The sequence below is a fragment of the Seriola dumerili genome, unplaced genomic scaffold, assembly GCF_002260705.1.
Source record: "Seriola dumerili isolate Sdu_G_001 unplaced genomic scaffold, Sdu_1.0 BDQW01000109.1, whole genome shotgun sequence".
In the NCBI taxonomy this organism is placed as follows: domain Eukaryota; kingdom Metazoa; phylum Chordata; class Actinopteri; order Carangiformes; family Carangidae; genus Seriola; species Seriola dumerili.
The window spans coordinates 2,257,866-2,278,652 of NW_019174364.1; the positions used below are offsets into that span (position 1 = coordinate 2,257,866).

At 39.3% G+C, this 20,787-nt stretch overlaps 4 protein-coding genes across 8 annotated transcripts; 2 read left to right on the top strand and 2 right to left on the bottom strand.

Annotated features, from left to right (window-relative positions):
- Positions 1 to 468: 468 nt before the first annotated feature.
- LOC111222846 (WD repeat-containing protein 82) lies at positions 469 to 5,814 on the bottom strand. Its single transcript, XM_022746707.1, has 9 exons — positions 5,444 to 5,814; positions 4,176 to 4,273; positions 3,444 to 3,510; positions 3,230 to 3,329; positions 2,999 to 3,115; positions 2,722 to 2,877; positions 1,449 to 1,518; positions 954 to 1,096; positions 469 to 658 (listed from the first exon to the last, which is right to left on the bottom strand). The coding sequence occupies exons 1-9, from the start codon at positions 5,602 to 5,604 to the stop codon at positions 629 to 631; spliced, it is 942 nt and encodes a 313-aa protein (XP_022602428.1). The 5' UTR covers positions 5,605 to 5,814; the 3' UTR covers positions 469 to 628.
- A 76-nt stretch (positions 5,815 to 5,890) lies between these two features.
- Positions 5,891 to 11,089, top strand: glyctk (glycerate kinase). 3 transcript variants are annotated; one of them, XM_022746709.1, is made up of 6 exons: positions 5,891 to 6,041; positions 6,154 to 6,242; positions 7,975 to 8,361; positions 8,450 to 8,601; positions 8,691 to 8,866; positions 8,959 to 11,089. In XM_022746709.1, exons 3-6 carry the CDS (start codon positions 8,006 to 8,008, stop codon positions 9,847 to 9,849), a joined length of 1,575 nt encoding a protein of 524 aa, XP_022602430.1. In that variant the 5' UTR covers positions 5,891 to 6,041; positions 6,154 to 6,242; positions 7,975 to 8,005; the 3' UTR covers positions 9,850 to 11,089. The 3 variants fall into 3 exon arrangements, with proteins under 3 accessions (XP_022602430.1, XP_022602429.1, XP_022602431.1); XM_022746708.1 differs by having other exon boundaries at positions 5,891 to 6,242; XM_022746710.1 differs by lacking the exons at positions 5,891 to 6,041; positions 6,154 to 6,242 and adding an exon at positions 7,378 to 7,438.
- Positions 11,090 to 11,229: 140 nt separating this feature from the next.
- tcta (T-cell leukemia translocation altered) lies at positions 11,230 to 13,063 on the bottom strand. The gene is made up of 3 exons (XM_022746712.1): positions 12,683 to 13,063; positions 12,546 to 12,597; positions 11,230 to 12,265 (listed from the first exon to the last, which is right to left on the bottom strand). Exons 1-3 carry the CDS (start codon positions 12,891 to 12,893, stop codon positions 12,223 to 12,225), a joined length of 306 nt encoding a protein of 101 aa, XP_022602433.1. The 5' UTR covers positions 12,894 to 13,063; the 3' UTR covers positions 11,230 to 12,222.
- A 943-nt stretch (positions 13,064 to 14,006) lies between these two features.
- Positions 14,007 to 20,366, top strand: LOC111222850 (vacuolar fusion protein MON1 homolog B-like). Of its 3 annotated transcripts, none has more exons than XM_022746714.1 (6): positions 14,007 to 14,073; positions 14,775 to 14,869; positions 14,973 to 15,569; positions 16,045 to 16,837; positions 17,598 to 17,745; positions 18,712 to 20,366. In XM_022746714.1, the coding sequence occupies exons 1-6, from the start codon at positions 14,048 to 14,050 to the stop codon at positions 18,937 to 18,939; spliced, it is 1,887 nt and encodes a 628-aa protein (XP_022602435.1). In that variant the 5' UTR covers positions 14,007 to 14,047; the 3' UTR covers positions 18,940 to 20,366. The 3 variants fall into 3 exon arrangements, with proteins under 3 accessions (XP_022602435.1, XP_022602436.1, XP_022602437.1); XM_022746715.1 differs by lacking the exon at positions 14,007 to 14,073 and adding an exon at positions 14,106 to 14,193; XM_022746716.1 differs by lacking the exons at positions 14,007 to 14,073; positions 14,775 to 14,869 and adding an exon at positions 14,106 to 14,193.
- The last annotated feature ends 421 nt before the right edge of the window (positions 20,367 to 20,787 follow it).

Sequence of the window (20,787 nt, forward strand, 5' to 3'; positions counted from 1 at the left end):
GGAGCCAAATTAGATCGAAAAGAGCATGTTGCTATGGAAAGTGTATCCATTTAGTTAACTGTGAATCTCATACCTCAGTTTTCCCCACACTATGTGTAGTCAGAATAAAACCTGACAAATATTACACTGGGAACTAAAATAAATTCATCACAAAAACAAAACAAAAAAAACCTGCTCACAAGTGAACTAGCTAAGCATCAACATATTATAATAGCTTGTGCTTCATAAAATATTTTCCTTTCAAAGCATAAAAAATTTTGGAATACAACAAATACACTATATAAATAAAATTCACTCACATCATTGTGGGGTGTGAGCCAATTTGAACTGACTCTCTCAGCTGACCACTTCATTGTGTGGCAAAGACAACAACAATAAGCATGGACACACACTGAACACAATGTAGTCAAATTTTTTTTTTTTTTTAACAAAAGAAACAATTTAATGTTAAATAGAAATATAAAAAAGACAATAGAGAAGAAATCTATTTCTGAAAACTACTTATTTACAATTTGACTTTTTAAATTTGCCACAAGTCCCTGTGTTCACATAGAGCTGGTTGTTCTGACCCCTGCTGGTCACTTTGAATTTGGCCTTGAACAGAAGCCGTGTCTTCATTTTTCTCTCATCAGTCATCAATGGTTGGCAGCCAGAATGCCTGAAAGATGAAAGAGCATTTCAAATTTAAGTTACCCACACGAAAGACTCCTTATTTCATGTTATAACCTTTAAAGTCACTCAGGCACAGCCTACAGTTCTATCAAGTGTGTACAGTTTGAGGCAGGACGGGAGAGTAACACAATAATAAAACTGTAATAATGCGAATGAAAACAAGAAACTTGAAGTCGATGAACTGCACAGTTAAGCAACATCAACATGTTTATCTGCCTAACACAGTTTAGAAAGCAATTAAGAAAACAACTCCCTTCATCCGCACTGCTGCCCCGACTCACCATGTTGGAGCAGGCACTTGCAAATGTCATGAACTTGGGGTTGAACTGCAGGCAGGTAATTGGTCCTGTGTGCTTCCCATCTAATAAAGCCACCTTCATACCGCTCTCTGCATTCCACACGTGGATCTTTCCGTCCTCCGAGCCTGAAATAAATGGACAATGAAAATAATGGATGAAACCAGGACCAGCATTGTTACATGATGGCTAAGTCCAGCATTATTTTGACCAATGCCTTTATTTGTCAGAGGAATGCTATTGGTGAGACATTTCATAGATTGACTTGCTATACCACTAAGCATAACATTCTTTTGTCTAAATATGCAAAATATTTGCTCTGCAGCATCTTTTTGATTTAGGAATCAATTTTTGTACTTCAGAGTGACTTTAGAACAATTCAAAATCAAATACCTTTAAGCTTTTTTGGGATGACATAATGCATGAAACTATTTACAACAGTGAAACAACAACAAAAGAGAAATGGTAGGCTTAACTTACCGATCATAACGAACTGAGAGTCAGGAGTGAATGATGCCTCCAGTGTTACACCTTTACTGTTGTTGTAGCCCTGTGGGTAAATGAACAGCACCATCCGTGAACATGAATTATTCTGTGCAGAATAGTGATTCAACAGTGAACACTAGTATATACACAGAAAACATATTAAAGACAGCATTTGGTGGGTGTGTAAAAGGCTGTGTATCATTTTAGTAGTCATGTTATCTGGCTGCAAGAAATGAGTATGCACCTTCCAAACAGTTTGCAGTAGTGTGTGAAAAAAGTGGGAGAGGCTTCCAATTAGTGTGCCCGCATTACAGTTCAAACCAGATTTACCTGTAAATATTGATGTTCTTCTTCTGTGTGCTCCAGTACTCCTAATATTGAGTTAATGACTGAAAGTAAGAGTCTGTTTGCTGTTACTTAAAGTTATATCTTGTTAAGTTTGCCTTGTTAAGTTTCACCCCATTAAGTTTCATTGTCTCTCATCACAGTGTGATGAAAGATATTTCTGACATTGTCACAATAATGTAATTGACTGGAGGAAGTATAAGTTAGCTGTTGTCATTTTTCACATTTTTAAGTTGAATTAGTATAGTCAATATTGCTGTGAATGGTTAATAATCTTGGTGGGGGAGATTTGTGATGTGAGGATGCCATTATGTACTACCCTGTTTGACCAGCGGGTGTTGACATTGAACTATACGTAAACTGGTCAATTATAAAATGTGGAGTTTGTTTCTGTGAATAGTAATATTTTCATTCATAAATTGTAACTCTAGGTTACTATTTCTGTTGCTGTTTTTGTTAAAGGTGGGCCTTACAATGCCTATTCATATATTTTTATATCAGAATTTCTTTATTAATATTTCAGTGGTTATGTTGTTTCTGTAAAGATGCCAGTGCCTAATGGACAATGGAACAATAAACACTGCTGGAACATAACGCTGTTTGAGAAAGAATTACGTCTCATCTTCATTCTTGTGTCCTGACCGATAAACCATCCTGTTTAGACGAGGTAGCCCTATCCTTTCACCTCACAAACAGTGGGAAATTTTTCAGATCCTCATCACTCTTTAAAAATATGAATGAAACCCCCATAATTGCTTCACTTTTTAAATCTGCTGAATTTAGTCACCGAACAGGTGTTATTTGACCGGGTGTGGGTCACACTCTTCTAACTGTGTGATTTAGACATGTATCTGTCTTTGTGTTTTAGTTTCAAGTAATTGATACTACCATACATAGTGCATGAAGATGAGTTGTCTCTTACCCCAAAGGAATGTAGCACAGCACCCTTAAAAGCATCTAAGATGCGAAGAGCCCCGCCATTAGTAGATAGAAGAATTAGTTTTCCATCGTTGCTAAACTTCAGCCCTGTCCACTCGCATGTCCGATCATACTGGAGCTTGAAGGTTGCAAAGGGACCCTGTTGACAAGAATGATGATGACTCTTTTGCTTCTATTAAATTGCAGTTATACATTTAAAATTTTAGATAGACATATATCATGAATGGTCTCTCACACGCATACACACAAACACTTCTTGCCTTGTCAAATGATCGCAGGTCATAAAGTTTAACCATCTCTGAATTTATTCCAGCGGCAAAAATGAGACCCTCTGGATCAAACGAGCACACTGGCTTCCCCTGCAGGTGCATCAGACCCTAAAAGCAACAGATCAAAAGTCAGTATCAGCTATATCCCTCTTTTACAATTTAATATTAGATATTAGAGCAACCCCAGTGGGTGTTCACCAAATTACAAGAAAAGATACTTACCTGGCAGTTAGGTGACCGGAGATCCCACAGTCGGATAGTTTTGTCTAATGAGCCAGAAATAAATGTGTCGTCCACAGGAGACATGGAAAGAGATGTCACTCTGATAACAAAAAACAAGGGAAAAAATGAAAAGACAGCAACTTCCAACTTAGACAGTAAATCAAATCAAGGTAGAAAACAAAGAAAGACGGGCCAGCATAAATCCAGTCCTCACCTTTTGTTATGCCCTGGAAAATAGCGGATGTATTTGTTGTCATGAAGGGACAGGTACCGGATAGTATCTAAAGGAAAAGAAGCAACACCATTAACATGAGGAAGAAATCTGTCATGTCATACATTAAGACAGGATAAGCACAACCAAGATGGCATTAAGAACATACAGTCAATTACGGGCAGGTCTGATGAGTTGACTCAACCGTGGGCAAGGCAGTCACTTGTACAGTTAGCTCCTGTATGGGGCAGAATCACAGACCCTCAAACTGTACAAACAACTACCTCAGACCAAAGTGAGTAGCGTGCTCCTCATGATCCAGCAGCTTTCCACAGGGGAATGGCATCCTTTACAAATTAGTGTCTCCACAGTCCAGTATAATATAGTCTAATATAACTTAAATGTCTTCTCCTGCATTTCAATGAAGTGATTCAACTGTCTGAATATATGCAAAATGCAGGATGAATACCTCTAGGCTACTTGTTTGGCCCTATCTTACCATTATCAATGCCTCTAATGACTTCCTATTATTCATGATCACACACATAACATTATCATTACAGGTAGGTGGGTAGGTTGTGTGTGTGTGTGTGTGTGTGTGTGTGTGTATATATATGTATGTGAGGCACAAACTGAAATTCATTAATGTCTCCATTCATTCATTTAGCCCCCCACCCCACAAAAAAAAGCAAATAAATAAAAAAAAAACCAACAGGTTTTTGTGCATGAACATACCATCGATTTTGTTGGAACTGTAGACCACAGTGTTTGCAGCATGTGTGTATCTGATCAGATCCACTCCATACTTTTTACTGTAGAGGGTCCTCTTGGGTCTGCCATAAATCAGAGCAAAATAAGCATTTAAATCAGCAATAATGTAAATCTGTTCTGAAAAATAATCTCATCGTCCTTATGTAATTATTACTTAACATTTCATAAAAATACCACACAGATTCAAGTTACATCCTCAATGGAGAGTTACTTGCTTCTTTATTTTACATCTCCATGTATCAAAGACTGTGTTGTGACATTTTCTAGCCATATAAATACAAATAGATTACTGTACGGTTGCATTTACAATTATGTTCACTATTGGCTGCTTTTCCTTACTAACTGATTAACTTTTTAATCAAATAAAATGTCACAAAAAAATTAAAAATGTCTGTCAATGTTTGTCATCTTTAAATAACTTGTTTTGTCCATTCAACACTCTAAAAGCCTCAGATGTTGAATTTAAAATAACATAAAAAAGAGAAGCTGCAAATGTTCACTTGGGAAGGTGGAGCCAGCAAATGCTTTACATTTATGCTATAATAAAATAAATCAGTTATGAAAATTTTGCTAAATAATTGTTGGTGATTCATTTTCTGCTTATCAGCTCATTGTTTTAGCACTAAGATGCAACAACACTATTTTCATTACCAAAACCCATAATTCTTCAGTTTACAATCACACACAACAAAAACAGGAAACTATCACATTTAAAAACCTTTAACCAACAAGTGACGAAAACGATTTATTTCTCATGAAAATGTCCATCGACTAATCGATTAATTGCAACAGCTCTATTCAGCACTATTTGTTATTTTAGCCTTTTCAAAATTATCGATAGATTGAAATAGACATGTTATTTGTTTAAATGCTAATAGCTGTGCTGTTTTACTAATATCATTTTTGTTTTTTGTCAACTCATACATACCTAATAATTGTTAACGTTAGACTATTTAATTGTAAAACCCTCCTCAGAAATTTTAACAGATCAAGGTCTACTTCTGATAATATGATGAACACACAGCATGTTACTTACTAGCATATAAGATTAGTTACTATAGACTGACAGGATTAATGCTGCAGGAGTTTTCAAACTGCATGCATACACGGAAATTTCACATTTCATACAATCGCTGTTGAGTATTATCGCAGTGCAGCAGGCCTCGCTAGTTAGCACAGCAAGTAGCTAACGGCAAAAACAACACAGTAGAATTTGCAGAAACTGCACTTACTTTCCCTCTTGACAGTCGTACAAGACCAAAGAATCGTCATCGCTGCTGGAAATAATTGTTTCTCCGTTTGAACTGAAGTCGAAGCAGTTAATTTTGTCGGAGTTTTCTCGGAACACCTTAGCAACCCTGAAGCTCCGCAGCACATTGTCCGTGAGCTTCATGATGGCCTGTCTGTCTCTGAGGGGAAGCAGGCCCTCGTTTTACACTTTAAACCGGTTTACAGATGTAACTTGTGGTGCTTTGTATAGATATATAAACTGCAGCGGTTCTGTAAGTTATTTTAGAAGAAGTATAATTCAAAAACAGCGACGAAAGCCCGCCTGTGATACTTCTGATCCACGGGAGGGAAAAGCACCGCCTTCGACACGTCGGTGACGCGCATATTCATCACCAACCACGCGCATTGGTTAGAAATCACGCGATATGATAGATAGTTATCGCGATAATTACATGTAACTAAGCAACAAAAAATAATGATCAGCTAAAGCCAGTGACTTAACAACACAAAACTGAATTATCTTGGCAGGTTTTGGATAAAATTGTATTTTTTATTGTCTTTTTTGACTCTGTCGATATCACCGAAGAGGACAGGACCAGAGTAAGTTCCGCATCCGCTCCCTGTGTTAGCAGGTGACCCTCTGGTCCAGCACTTTCTGACACATTTAGCAGTTCGTGTTGTTCGGCCTGCTCTACTTTCTGCCAACTTCTAGGTTGTGCTCCAGGCAGGAAAATGTCCGCGGGAGAAGCGCAGAAGAAAATAACAACAGGAGTTGTGTCTCCACTGAAAGGGAAGTCTGAGGTATGAACCAAGTGTAACTGTTCTGTCAGCAGCCTGAGTGTTTTTGTTGAATGTCAGTGTCAGAGTGAACATTTGCTCGGATACTTCAAGAGATCGACAGTGACCATGGTAACATAAAAATTCAGGCTGAAAGTTCAGATTCGTGTCGATTTAAAATAGAAACCTCATGTCAGCAGTTCTTTAGAAAACGTTTTGACCTGTAAACATATTCCTGAACAAGCCATTATTACGCAACGTTAATGAAAGAAGTTGACTTTCTCCAAATGCTTGGTGTTTTGACCAATCAGCACTCCAAAAAAGTTATCAAAATAGTTTCTGATGAATTTTCTTTCGATTGACTAATCAGTTCATCTCTATAATGTTGTTGGTTTAACAAACAAACTTTTCAATTTTGTTTATTTTAGATTTTGGGCTGTAGGGCCAAGCAATATAGATAAAAAATTCTTTCAGGATAAATTTAATTTTATATCACCATAACAATAAATTGCCTATAATGCTTTTTTCTGGAAAATCTATTGAGTAATAATAGATAAAGTAACCTGATGTCTGATTTTAGACTTATCTAGTTCATGAAATACCAGAAAGATCAGAGTACTTCATCACAATAATTTTCACTGATTTGAAATATTGTCCACTTTGACCTGATTCAACCAGAGATGTAAGACTTTCAGCTGTCATAAACATCATTAATGCCTCACTGAGTACCATATGTGGTTTTCAACAGCATGAATGCAGGTGTCTGCACAGCAGTGAGAAAATACCTGCATTTACTATGCTCATGAATTCAGTTTAAACCAGTTTAAGGTTGTTTTACACTGAATTTAGGCTGTGGACCCTTTGAACTATGCCACAGCATGAATGGGTCCAAAGTCTGTTGGATACTGTGCACATGAATTTCATCACTGTGTTTGATTTTATACCAGCACTGAACTAACTTCTGGTATCACTGACCCATCTTTTTGTTGTTACCTAGTCTGTGGCAAAAAAAAATGTACAACTAAAGAAACAGTGCACAGCTGGGTGGCCAGTTCTTCGATGTGTCCCGTGCGCTATTCAAGTCAATCATTACACATAGGGTACACAACTCCTGTCAGTGTCTGGTCAAATTTTTGCTACACTTACTGCTGAGCTGGAGCACACATAACAGGCTTCCACTGGAATCCTCAGGCTTTATATCCCATTTACAACTTTCACAGGTAGGCAGATGCATGAGTCGTCAGAAAACACAGTTTTATGGGAAACGTGTTTACTGATTTGTGGCAATTATCTATGCAAGATTTTGGTTGATATAAACACAAAACAAACCACTAGGCAAAGGTTTGTACACTTCCTTTTCAGCCTTTAGAAGTAAACAGTTAATGCATGAAGAAAATATCAATTTATGTGGGTAGAAGAGGTATACGACAGCCCCATACACTAGTGTAATCCTGAAGTCTTCAGATTTAATGAGTAAGGTTTTAACTGAGCTATCAATCATTTTAATGACTGAACAATTTTTAGTCCATGCTGTCAGTTAGTACTGCAGAAATGTTTGCATTCTTTGGAAAAGCATTTACTTGAGAGGTAAAAGTGGCCTTCAACCAACAAAAATGATTTGTGAGTAACTGTAGAATATTTGACCTTTCCTCTGATCCTTTCAAGTCGTATTCTATATGTGTGGTCTTTCTTAAAATAACCTGTTTTAGTGCTAACTGTCCTTATACACTGACACCTGATTTTTTTCATTCCTTAGGCAGTTTCTGCTCAGACCAAGTGAAGTGTCCATGGCACGTGTTCTTTCCTTGTTCCGACCTCAGCCTTTTCTGGCCCTTGTGGGCAGGAGGAAACCTACATTGTGCAAAATGTCAATGGACTCACGGGCACGCGAGGTGTTTGTAGCTGCAGTGGAGGCTGTGCAGCCAGACACTGTGGTGCGGCAGAGTATAGAGCGCAAGGAGGACTCAGTCATTATCAATGGTCAAAAATTTACGCTGAAACACAACCTGCACTTGGTTGGCTTTGGAAAAGCTGTACTGGGTATGGCTGCTGAGGCAGAGAGGATAGTGGGGGATCACTTAGTGAATGGAGTCATAAGTGTGCCACATGGGATTCAGCAGACATTAAAGCAGCATGGGAAAGAGTAAGCAAAAACCTTAAGAATTAAACAACTTGAAATATTACACAGAAAACAAGATAAAGTGTAATAAAATTTCTCACTTCTATCACAGTCATCTGTTGTTAAAAGAAAACAGTCACATCAAAGTAATGGAGGGAGCCAAACACAACTTGCCTGACTCTGATGCCCAGAAGGCAGCTGAAGGAATCAGACAGTTAGCCAGTGAACTGACAGAGAAAGACTTGCTACTTGTACTGATTTCAGGTAAACACATCACTTCTCTTAATTCTGATTCTTAACAAAATTATACCTTAAAATGTAAATTCAACTAAAGGTGGTTCAACTCTTTCTAGGTGGAGGCTCTGCGCTTTTACCTGCACCCATCCCACCAATTTCGTTGCAAGAGAAACTGGATGTTACCCGCAAACTTGCAGCTGCTGGTGCCACTATTCAAGAGCTGAACACTGTACGTCGTGCCCTTTCTTTCTTAAAGGGTGGAGGGCTTGCACATTATGCTCACCCTGCACAGGTAATGTACTTTTATTTTTTAAACACTTGTTTATTGTTAAGAAGTCATTTCAGCACTCTGCTTTGAATGTCACCCCTCTGAACCCTTCACAGGTGGTTGCACTGATACTGTCTGATGTGATTGGAGATCCTCTGGACTTGATAGCCAGTGGCCCCACAGTCCGAAGTGAGGTGTGGCCTGAGGAAGTTTTGTCAATCCTTGAACAGTACAAGCTGTTGAACTCTCTACCAGCTTCAGTGAAAGATGTCCTTGGGAGACCAAGTCCCCGGTGGAAAGAGAATAAGGATGAAATAGAAAAGGCAGAAAATGTTCTTAATGCTGTTATTGGCTCCAACAGCGTTGCCCTCAAGTGCGCAGGTCGCCGGGCCCGAGAGCTAGGTTTCCGCCCTGTTGTTCTGTCACCAGGAGTGTGTGGCGATGTAAGGTCAGTCTCCAGACTTTACGGCCTCCTGGCCCGCTTTGCGTGTTCTCGAGAGGAACCTCCTCCTGAGATTGCTGCTGAGGTGCTGAGGCTAGGGCCTGAAGTAGGTGTGGAGAGCTGGGACCTGTGCCGCACCATGCAGGTCTTAGATGAAGGGCGTACGGAAGGATGGGGTGCCACGTGTCTGTTAGCTGGAGGTGAGCCCACTGTGCAATTGACAGGAAAGGGTCAAGGTGGTCGGAACCAGGAGCTGGCTTTGCGAGTTGGACTGGAGCTGAGAGGCCTGCAGCTCCCACCTAATGGTCCTGTCTTCCTGAGTGGTGGAACTGATGGTCAGGACGGACCCACTGAGGCAGCAGGGGCCATTACCGATGGAGGTTTGTATGAAGAAGCACAAGCACAGGGGCTGGACATCAACAACTTCCTTACTAACAATGATTCTTACTCATTTTTTTCACATCTTTCTGCTGGGCAACATTTACTTGTACCTGGCTTAACCTGCACCAATGTGATGGATGTGCACATGCTACTTATTCCACCAATTCCCATTAACATAAGATAATTCAAAATTGGATCCTGCATTTAAAAAGTACTCTATCTGGTTCTCTGACTTGGCATGGTATGAGGTTTTTCAACTCAACATTTTTTGCCCATGTTGGGAAAACTCTGCATAGACCTACATGAGAGAAGGACTGGTATTCCTATATGAAAATCTAACAACCACAAAGAATAAAATTGGGATGTAATTTTTGTTATCAGCATTAGAGGTTTTTCAGCAGGGAAAAAACTAAAAACTGGACTTAATGCAAATCTTTTTTTTAATCACAGCAAATTATGTTTTACAACACAGCATAGAAATGACAGGCATCAACAACATCAGTATTTTCAAGTACATTACACAAATGTAACATCAGTCAAGCTGTTTGCACAACTTGCAAAGTTCATTATCTTCCTGCTTTGCTGCTGGTCTCTTCAGGTACGTCAAGGTACCAATATATGCTGATTATTTTGTTGTAATAGTTTATTTGACAAATACTATGTACATCATTAAAGAGTTCTATAAATACACAATGCAGTATATTGTCTTGTACTACAGACTTGCAGCTACTGCTATAACAATATAACATGTCGGTTATTCAACACCTCTGACATTTTCATGTTTTATTACTGTACATCAAATCACAGTGGATGTAACTATTATTTTCACACAGATTAACATAAAAAACTAATGTCAAAGTGAAACAAACTTGTACGTACTGTATACAAATATAAAAATATAATAGTTGTGTTCACCCTTCTCAAGCAAAGAGGCACCTTTGCCAACATTTATAGCCTTGAGTCTACCCAGAATGGACATGTCTGTGTCAGCTTTGCTACCTGGACATTGCAGTTTTTCCCCCAGTCTTCTTTGCATAGCTGCTCAAGCACTTTCCAGCAACATGGGGATTGGATGAACAGCAATTTTCAATTCCTGCTGCTAATCCTGGATTGAGGTGTGGACATCGATTAACAGCCAATCCTGTGTCCGACTGAAAAATAAATCTTCTCCCAAGTCACAGTTGTCTTGCACACTGAGGCGGGTTTTTCTCTGTGAGTTTTCAGTATATTTCTGCATTCATTTGCTCTCTACATTCACAAGCCACCAGGGCCTGTTGCAGAGAAGCACCCCCACAACATGTCACCATGCTTCACGGTAAGGGTGTTGGGTTTCTGGTGAATTTCAATACAGTATAGAGCTTGAGAAGGGTTTTTTTGAGTGGCAATAAAGCTACAGCTTGTGACGCATCCAGGAAAAAAAAAAATCATAAAATCATCTGACACTTATTACACGTGATTTATATTCAAACTGTGCACTTTGGATGTCATAAATTGGATGAATGTGCTCTTGCTTTGTACTTAATTTTAATCAATCTGTAGAGATTTGTTTTCACTTAAAAAAAAAATCATAAAATCATCTGACACTTATTACACGTGATTTATATTCAAACTGTGCACTTTGGATGTCATAAATTGGATGAATGTGCTCTTGCTTTGTACTTAATTTTAATCAATCTGTAGAGATTTGTTTTCACTTTGACACAGGTGTTTGCTGTGAATTAATGTATGAAACATGAAAAAGTCAAAGGGGCTGAATACTTAACACATGTATTCTGTCTCCCATTAAGTGCATGCAACACCTCTTACATGTTAAGACAAACAATGGTGTTTCAATTTTACCAGAAAAATCATGGAAGATGTACAACATGAACTGATTTTCATGGATTTGTCTTAAAATAGACCATATGGATTATTTATCAAATAGCAGTGATGAAAATGATCCTGTCCACCGTAAGGAATCTTTAAAATTATAACTAGATGTGCACAGCACTCGCCATCATCATACACTAGCTCTTGCTGATGCAATTGCAATTCAGCCTTAACATTCAAAAACCTGTCCATATCATCCTGCATGTCCTGACTTTAAAAAATCATGTACTTTTTTCCTTCCATACATCATTCAAATCAAGTACAATTACTTTCTCTTGCTTGTGGTCTTGGGATGTAAAATTTCATATCTGCTATCAAAACAGTGTTCTTGAAGCATTCTCAACTCACATGCAAACTCATCAATATTTTTCACATTGGTACTAAAGCCTCTTGAAAGAAATGAAAAAAGTTGACGATGAAGCCAAACAGGTCAAGGTTTTATGCAGAATAAAGTCATTTTCAATGAGCAAAGTTGATAGACCGAAATAAATATGTTACAGCACTATATGCAATTTAATGGATATAAGTGAGACGTAAAATTTCTCTAGGCAGTCGCCATAAGGTGCATCCATCTTGAATACACTGAAAAGTATTATTTTCACAACTTGGGTGCAGTCAGTGTCTCTGGGAGATGTTAACTGTCCAGGTCTCACTTGGATAAAGTCCACAGTCCAAGCCCATTGTTCTGTTAGTCTCGATGAGTCTTCAGAGTATCGCCTGCTTTACTTTCCCTGCAAGAATAACAGAATGTTATTGCCAACAAAACAACCAAAAAAGAAAACAATGAGACTAATGCGATTTCAGTACAATAAAACATCTGTAACACTAATACACATTTTCACCCAACCATCATCAGTGATATGATGGTAATAAAAGTTGCAGCTTCAGTTGAGAGAACATAATTACAGTGTCTCCATTCAACTTCGTAACTATACTGAAACAGTTAATGTATCAGACAGAGTCAGGAAGGTAAGCCACTTGCTTGAAGCGGTATGATGCTTTAACACATACCATCCACTCAGGTGAGGTGCTGTGTCAGGTGTGCCTCCGTTCTGCCCAGTCCCTGAACATCAACACAGACAGAGATAAAGCTAATGTGGCTAGCACGAGTTAAGCAAGCGATATGGATAAAGACAAAGAAAACTCACCCTGTCGGTAATACATATCGTTCACTGTATTCCCGTAGACTTTCCATGCAAAGTGAATTGCGACAAGACTAAAAATTAACCAGCTTAGTAAGATCTTGAATATGGAGACTCTCATATCGTTGGCGAGCCAGTCGTCCACAAACTCGGAGAGAAACGATAAGCAGCTGTCAGCGATGCGTGACAAAAACTCAAAGTCCCACGGTTCCTCCATAGTGTCCGATTATCCAGCTAATGTGGAAACAACTGGGTGAACTTTGTGTCCGTTGGGCCGTTTAAAAAACATCACTTTGGCTATGTAGCATAAGATATCCTGGTCGCCATCTCTACCGTTACGATGCTTATGAGTGGATTGGGTTGAAGAATCGGACATGACGTAGTTTACGTAGCCCCGCTACCTCACACGTAAACATCCTTCAGAAATACTGTAATTTTTTTCTTTTAACTAAACTAGGTGTTTAATTATTGTCGGACCAGACTATTTCAGTGTTTGGTGTTATACACACCATTACTACATTTTACAAACGAAAAGTAATGAACTATTACCAACATACAATGGCAACTTAGCTGTCACTGCTTTATCCCACAGCAGCAATGCCTACGCAACAGCAATGCCTACGCAAACCGTAAGGGAAAAAAAAATAAAACGTAACTATTTTCTAGAAACGCGTTTTCTAGAAGCAGATTCCACCTTTATGTGTATTTTTGTGACCACACACATATCTGCTGTATGGCACGAACGATAAAATGCGTGTCCGGGGCGAAGCCAACGTTTAAATCCCGCACTTCGACACAGTTTACTGCTCCTCTCTCCCGCTCAGCTGCGGTAGCTATAGCATGACGAGGCAGTCGCTGCTGGCGGAGTGCATTTATACGATTCAAACGTTGGTTTCGCCTCTGGCAAACATTTTATCCCCCCGGATATAAAGCAGACCCCTGCCAGATGACAAGAAAATTAATGAAGACGCAACCTGCTGCTGGATAACCGATAAAAACAACGCGTCCGCTGTTCTCCCTAATATTTCCATAGGGAACGTTATGTGAGCGCTCTGAATTCAGTACGAACGCTAAGGCCACGATGGGTCTAATTAGCTCGTATCTACGTTAGCTACACGAAAAGGCAAGTGGCCAACCCTGTTTTATTGTTTTGTTACAGAAAGTCATACAATTCATACATGTTTAATTGGGATAGCTTTAAATAAAAACTTAACAATGTTGTGTCGTTTATGTTGTATATTTAGCTCATCCAGCTAAAAAATTACGTTACAGTCTCATGCAGTGCATCACACTTTCTGTCTCGAACGTCACCCTGAGGGGGCGGGACTAGCCTAAGCCAGCGAGCAACCTGATTGGTCAACTCAGCTTGTCATGAGAGATTCCGGATGTCTGCTGTGGTAAGAGGAAAATTTGTTTTCTGCTCCTCATTCTTGACAGCCTGTTTGCAACCGGGCTCCCGATGAAAGTTAATGTAGCAAATTACATATTTAACCCAACGTTTTGACGGCACCAAAATCGTAAGTTTCAATGATAAAGTGTCTTTATCTGTCAAATTTTAGTTGACCACGATTGCTTGTATTGCTCACTGTTAAGCCAAGGCCATGAAATTGATCTGTGTGTGTCGCTTGCTAGCAGGCAGTGTTAGCCGTGTAACTATAGCCAACATTTACTGAGCTGCATCGGAATTCACAGTCAAACATCTATGCTAATGCAAAAGTAAGATTTCTCGACGGCGTGCAAATTAGCAGAGAAGCTACCATTAGCTTCATAAGTATCTTAAGCTATTATTAGACACACGTTTGCTCCCTAGCGTTGGAACAGTTACTTTCGTCTCTCCGTCCAACCAACTGTCGTTTATCTGTAGTGTAGCATTAGCCAGCCTGCTGGAAGTTATAATCAGTCTGAAATTCCACAGTCTGTTCGGCATCTTGGAGTTGTCATCATGTGACCCTGTCACTGGTCCATTATGAGTGCTCCTATTCATGAGATTTGAGATGCGTGCTCTCCCAAGGTTCAGCTACAACCATTGAATTATATTAAATATAAAGCTGTTTGTTTGAAATTGTTTGGTTATAGTATGTTTTAATTTAATCTCCAGTGACTGGGATGGTATCATGGAGAGAGACAATCATCAAGAAGGAGAGGCACAGGGAGTGAAGATTTGTGATTCACCCTCAGAGAGCAATCCACCTGGTGAATAAATAATATGATCTTTCATTAAAGCTATTTTAATTTTTAACACCCATGACTTCATTTTCATCACTCATTTCATAATTTAATTTTGTTTTCATCTTAGCTGACACCTTGGCAACTTCTCTCTCCCTCTTGGGCAATCACATGTTTCCTGACCCTGTGGAGAGAAATGACGGTACTACTGTTGTGAAAGAGGAGCCTGCAGATTTGCACCTGTCGGATGTTACAGCACAGGAGCAGAGTCTGGACGCAGAGCACGTTTCTAACCAGGTAAAAAAGCTAGAGACTGAGGCGGCAGAAAACTCTGAGTGTCAGAACAATGAATCCACCGAGACAACTGAAAGAGGAACCGAGGATGCTGCCATAGACAATGACCAGAGCGATTCTGGAGAATTTGTTGTAACAATGTTGGCCAAGGCCAAGCTGGAGGAGCAAGGTATAGGTGTGAAGGGAAGGTCATCCCCCTTGCTGGAGGCAGGCACCCAGGAGTCTCCTGCATTTATGTCTCATCGTGATGAGGATGTGACAGCTGACAGCTGGCGGCAGCACAGGAAACATGTTTTTGTGCTAAGTGAAGCAGGCAAACCCATCTATTCTCGATATGGCAGTGAAGAGGCTCTGTCATCCACAATGGGAGTCATGATGGCATTGGTGTCCTTTGTCCAAAGTAGCGATAATATCATCCGCTCAGTCTATTCAGGTGAGAGCTTTTGTGTGATTTCTTTTTTTTTTTTTTGTGATATTATCGTGATTTTCTACTGGATATGTCACAGGTGATCAGACATTTTCTGTTCTCTAATATGGCAGCAAGTGTAGAAATTTTGCAAAGGTCTTTGGGAAGAGGTGGACAGCAGGCTGCAGTACCTCTGACTTGCTGTGAAGGGCAAGATAATTATTGCCAACTGACAACAAGTGCTGTACAATTGAGAGAAACACAAAGAGCAAATAGAAATTCATGCATTTAGAATATTGTTTTACAGTCACTTTGTATTGATTTGTATTTATTATTAAATATAGTGTTTTATTTTGGACAATATGCTCATTTCCAAGTCTGAAAGATGTGCAGTATTTTTGAGTGCAGATACATTGAGTATTGGGGGGTGTAGTTAGTTGTCATTTACTGATACCTTCAGTATTATCTTTATTTTGCTGATGTTTTTTCTTCCTTCAATCAGAGGAGCACACTGTGGTGTTCTTACAAAAAGGGCCCCTAGTGCTCGTGTGCGTCTCCAGCAGTCGTCAGTCTGAGCAGCAGCTACGTGGAGAGCTCCTCTACGTATACTATCAGATCATCAGCATGCTCACGCAGGCCAGCATATCCCGCATCTTTGAACACAAGAAAAACTACGATCTGAGGAGACTCCTGGCAGGCTCAGAGAAGATCCTGGACGGCCTCCTCAACCTGGTGGATTCAGACCCCAGCTTCCTCCTCGCAGCAATACACTGCTTACCCCTAGCCTCCTCTCTCAGGGACTCTCTCAGCCAGATCCTGCAGAAAGCTATCACGCCCAATCTAGTTTTCTCCATCCTCATTGCCAAGAACCAGCTGCTCACCATCGTCCAAGAGAAGACCGTCATCGAGGACACCCGGCTGGAGCCTGCTGACGTCCACCTCTTGCTCAACCTCATCGGAGCCTCCTCTGCCTTTCAGGCTGGGGAGATCTGGACTCCCATCTGCCTCCCTCTCTTTAATCCTGACTGTTACTTTTATGCATACATTTCTTACCTGGACCCTCCAGAATGCACTGTTTGTTTGCTGCTGCTCTCAACAGACAAGGAAGCTTTCTACGCTGTAGCTGAGTGCAAGAGGAAGATAGAGGAGGCCATGGTGGCTCAGAACTCCCTGAGCCTCATTGCCAAAGCCCAGTCATACAGTGTGAGCCAGGTGGGCGTCTCAGACCTCAGACACTTCATGTACAAGCCCTTTGATGTTCCAGACAACTACCGCCAGCTCACTCAGTTCACCAGGTGTGTGTGTGTCTTTGTGTGTATCTGTCATTGTCTATGCAACAACAGAAGGGACTTCTGAGGCGTCATTGGTGCTTTATGTTTAAAAAGTGAACAAAAAGTTATTTATTTTGTGCTTTTGTAGAATATTTTAAATTGCACTTAATGTTAGGCAGTGAAATAAATACCTGAGAAAGTATGAAAGCCTGTCTAAAAAAATTAAAAAAAAAAGCTAAGTGTGGTTGGTGTTTACAAATGTGTCCTGTTTTATATTAAGTACCTCAGATTAAAAGGGTTTCTGAAATAGGGCTACCAGTTGCAAGGGCACAGAGAATTAAAAACTGTAAGAATTTCAAATTGTATTCCACTAATCCTGACGTGTCACTTCGCTTATCTCCTAATGAGCTGAACTGAAAGAATTAGGTGTCCTATTACATGAGTCAGCAGCCAGTCGAAACCTTGAGAATAAAAGTGAAATTATGCAGATAATCATAGCGCTACACTTGAAATAGCAATAACAAATTTGTTTACTTGGCACTGTTCAGAACAAGGGTACAAAGAGCAAAAAGTCTCCCTTTTAAATAATTTTGGAAGCTGTGTTTTGGCATTTTGCTGTGTAATTTTTGTCCCATCAGATTCACAAATGAATAGTTTCAGTGATTTAAAAATTCATCACTGTAGTTCTCATGTCTTTGTATTATTGCATCACTGTATATTTTTTTTATCAAAGAACCTTATGTGACTTTTCTGTCTGTAACCTACGATTTGTTGCCGCATGTAGCCCAGAGATGGAGGCCCCGTACAGCAGTGAGGGGGAGAAAATGAGACTGCTCGACCTTTATCGTTATATGCACAGCCGCATCCACAGCACCTCACGACCCCTCAAGCTCATCTACCATGTCGCTGAGAGAGAAACTCTGCTAGCCTGGGTATGTAGCTGTGGTTATGGACACATTTATAAGATGTACTCAGGAAAAGGTTATTCAGAGAAATCAGGTTATGTTGGTAAGTGGACAAATTTGTGTACATCCACTGTAAATTCATGCATACATGCCGCAGGTCAGTAATTGGATTCCTCCCCCACACTGATCTTATTACCTCTGCCAAGGAGGTTATGTTTTCACCCATGTCTGTTTATTTATCAGCAGGATTACTCAAAAAGTACTGAACCAATTTGCACTGAACTTGGTGGAGGGATGAGGAACAGGCCAGGGAAGAACCCATGAAATGAAATAGTCCAAGTTGATGTTTTTAAATGTTATGTTTTGTCCGATCAACAGTCCACAACACATTACTATTATACATGACAACAAAAAGCATCAAATCATGATATTTGAGAAGCTGGAATCAATATGTTTTTAATTTTTCTAGCTTTTTTTTGTATATATTAAAGTAAAATTCTGAAATTCCTGACAGCTGACTAATCAATTGTTTGACTAATAGTGGCAGCTCTACACAGTCAAATATTGAATGATGGAGTTATTTAGGCTTATAGAATCTACTTTGTGATAGTTTAAGTTTAATTCAGACTTTGGATGGGATTATCTTGAACACATGTAATCATCTCTCCTTTCATAACACCTCTTTGCTTCCACAGCAGTATTTTTATTTATTTATTTTTTTCTGAATTCTTCATCCTCCACATTCGTACGTGTAAAAAGCCAATTAGAAACTCAGTTATGTATATACACGGCCAAGAAATCTGCATTCCCCAGCAAAGTCTAGCTGGGGAAATCAGGTTTCTCAAATTCCCTACCCTGATTATGGAAACTGGGTTTCTCATTTACATGACGTTTAAGAAAACAGCTTACCGGATGGCAGACTGTAACCCAGTTACTAATGTGCATATAAACATACTGAATCACCTAAATTGTCCATTTTCCTCTCCACTGTAGGTCACAAGTAAATTTGAGCTGTACACCTGCTTCAGTCCTCTGGTGACAAAGGCCTGTGCTATTACAGCTATCACTAAACTTCTAAGGTGGATTAAAAAGGAGGAGGACCGTCTCTTCATCAGATATCCCCCGAAGTATTCAACCACCCCAAACCCCAGCAAGAGCTCTCGAGGTGGCAAATCTGACCAGCAAGACTCCACAGACAACGGCTTCTTGTCTCTTCTATAGGACTCTCTTAGTGCTACAATAGTGGCGGCTCTGCCTCATTCAACAATAGTTTGTACACTGGTTCCAAGATATTTTTGAACCCTGTTTTGACACCTGTTGGACTTGACAGACATTGACTACTGGAATCAAACACTACATTTTACACTATTTAAGAAGGAATGATCTCTTTGAAGCTAGTATTATTTCCTTACCTTAACAAGAAAGCATGTCATTGCATCACTGCTTTCGATCAGAAACAGTCAGGGCAAAACAGCATTAGTACGTTTTAAATTGAACTGTGGTAGAATGTAATTGCAATGATATTTAAATGTTTTTATATTGTTTTATTACTGCAACAAGAGAGAATATTTTCTTTCTTGTGTAAGTTAAAATGGGGTGAAAAATGAACTTAAACTACCTTTCTCAGACTAGTTATAACATATAGATTTTTTTTTCATGATGACATCCCAATGTTACGAAACTGGATATGCAAGAATCGAAAGTATGTTGTGTTTTTGGGCTCCGCATAAATCAGAATAACAACTGGAACTGCCAGACCAGTGATGAGCCGCCATGTGTTATGATGGTGCATGAACAGACAAATCTACGGATTGGTTGCACATCCCTGCAGCACAACTTGAAAACATGGTGTTGTTTTATATCCCACTAATGTTTCCACTCAAATTTAAAACCATCAGGTTTCATTCATGTTAAATTATTGGCTGAAAAAACAAATAGGAAATCCCAGCCTGTTACACATTATCACTTTACATAATCAACATTTCCATTGTTAGTGTTTTCATTGATAGAAGTCAAACCTTGTCAGTCTGGAAATCATCTAAGCTAAGACGATGCCTCAGAGCTCATGCAATGTTTTTCTGCAGATACTTCTTGTACAATTATCAGCTGACACCTGATGTAGTGAGTTCAGGTACTTCTCTTTTTGGATAATAGTTTTGTAAAGATGGTCTATAAACAGTAGCCTCATCCCTGTGTCCTCTGAGGAATTTCCTGTCAATTCAAGTCTTAAGAGTATGTCTATAGTATTATGAAATAAATCCCAGGTTGCACAAATGTACACTTGTCCTAATGAAGTAGAGATGTAGTGAATAAGCTTCATTTATTATCTACCAGATGACAAATTAACATTAAGTAATGCTTGATCTTGCAGTTCTGTAATTTACGTAATAATGTTCTAGGAGTTTTCCTGGTAAGATCTATTTAGTTTGGTACTAATTGTATCAAAAATCAATGCAGTTGGTAGATTTCCAATGAATCGCTTGTTTAACCAAACAGATAGTACCCATACAATTAGTACAAAATTACATAGCTCTTTCCAGGAAACACCATAGGAAATTAAAACGTAAAATAAAGGGTTACCAACATTTAATTGAGACTTTGAATGACATGTCATTCATCAGTGTCATTTGTTGTGTCCAACTTCAGCGGCTGGCTCTGTCAATCTGAATCTTCTTAAGTTAAACACCCCAGCCTAACCGAAATAAAAATGTTTGGTGAAGTGTTACCCAAAATTGTATCAACCAAAAACTAAAACTTCCCTTTAAATGTTCGACAAAGTGTTAACACTAGAAGAACACTTGCATCAAGGCTGCTTACAAGAATTAAGTTTTGTGTGTGTCTGGATTTCTATTATGTAGAGCATTAGAGCAGCTGTTTTCATTGGTCCAATTAATGTGATACAAGTTAACAGTGGCTGATGAACCCCAAAAATAGTTGATATATACAATATGGTCACTTGACATTTCCTTCCTGACAAGTTAAATGTGATCACCTCCACAATGTATTATGGGATAACATGGGAAGCTGCAAAGGTTAGACTTACTGTAAATTCTGCCTTTTAAAATGGGT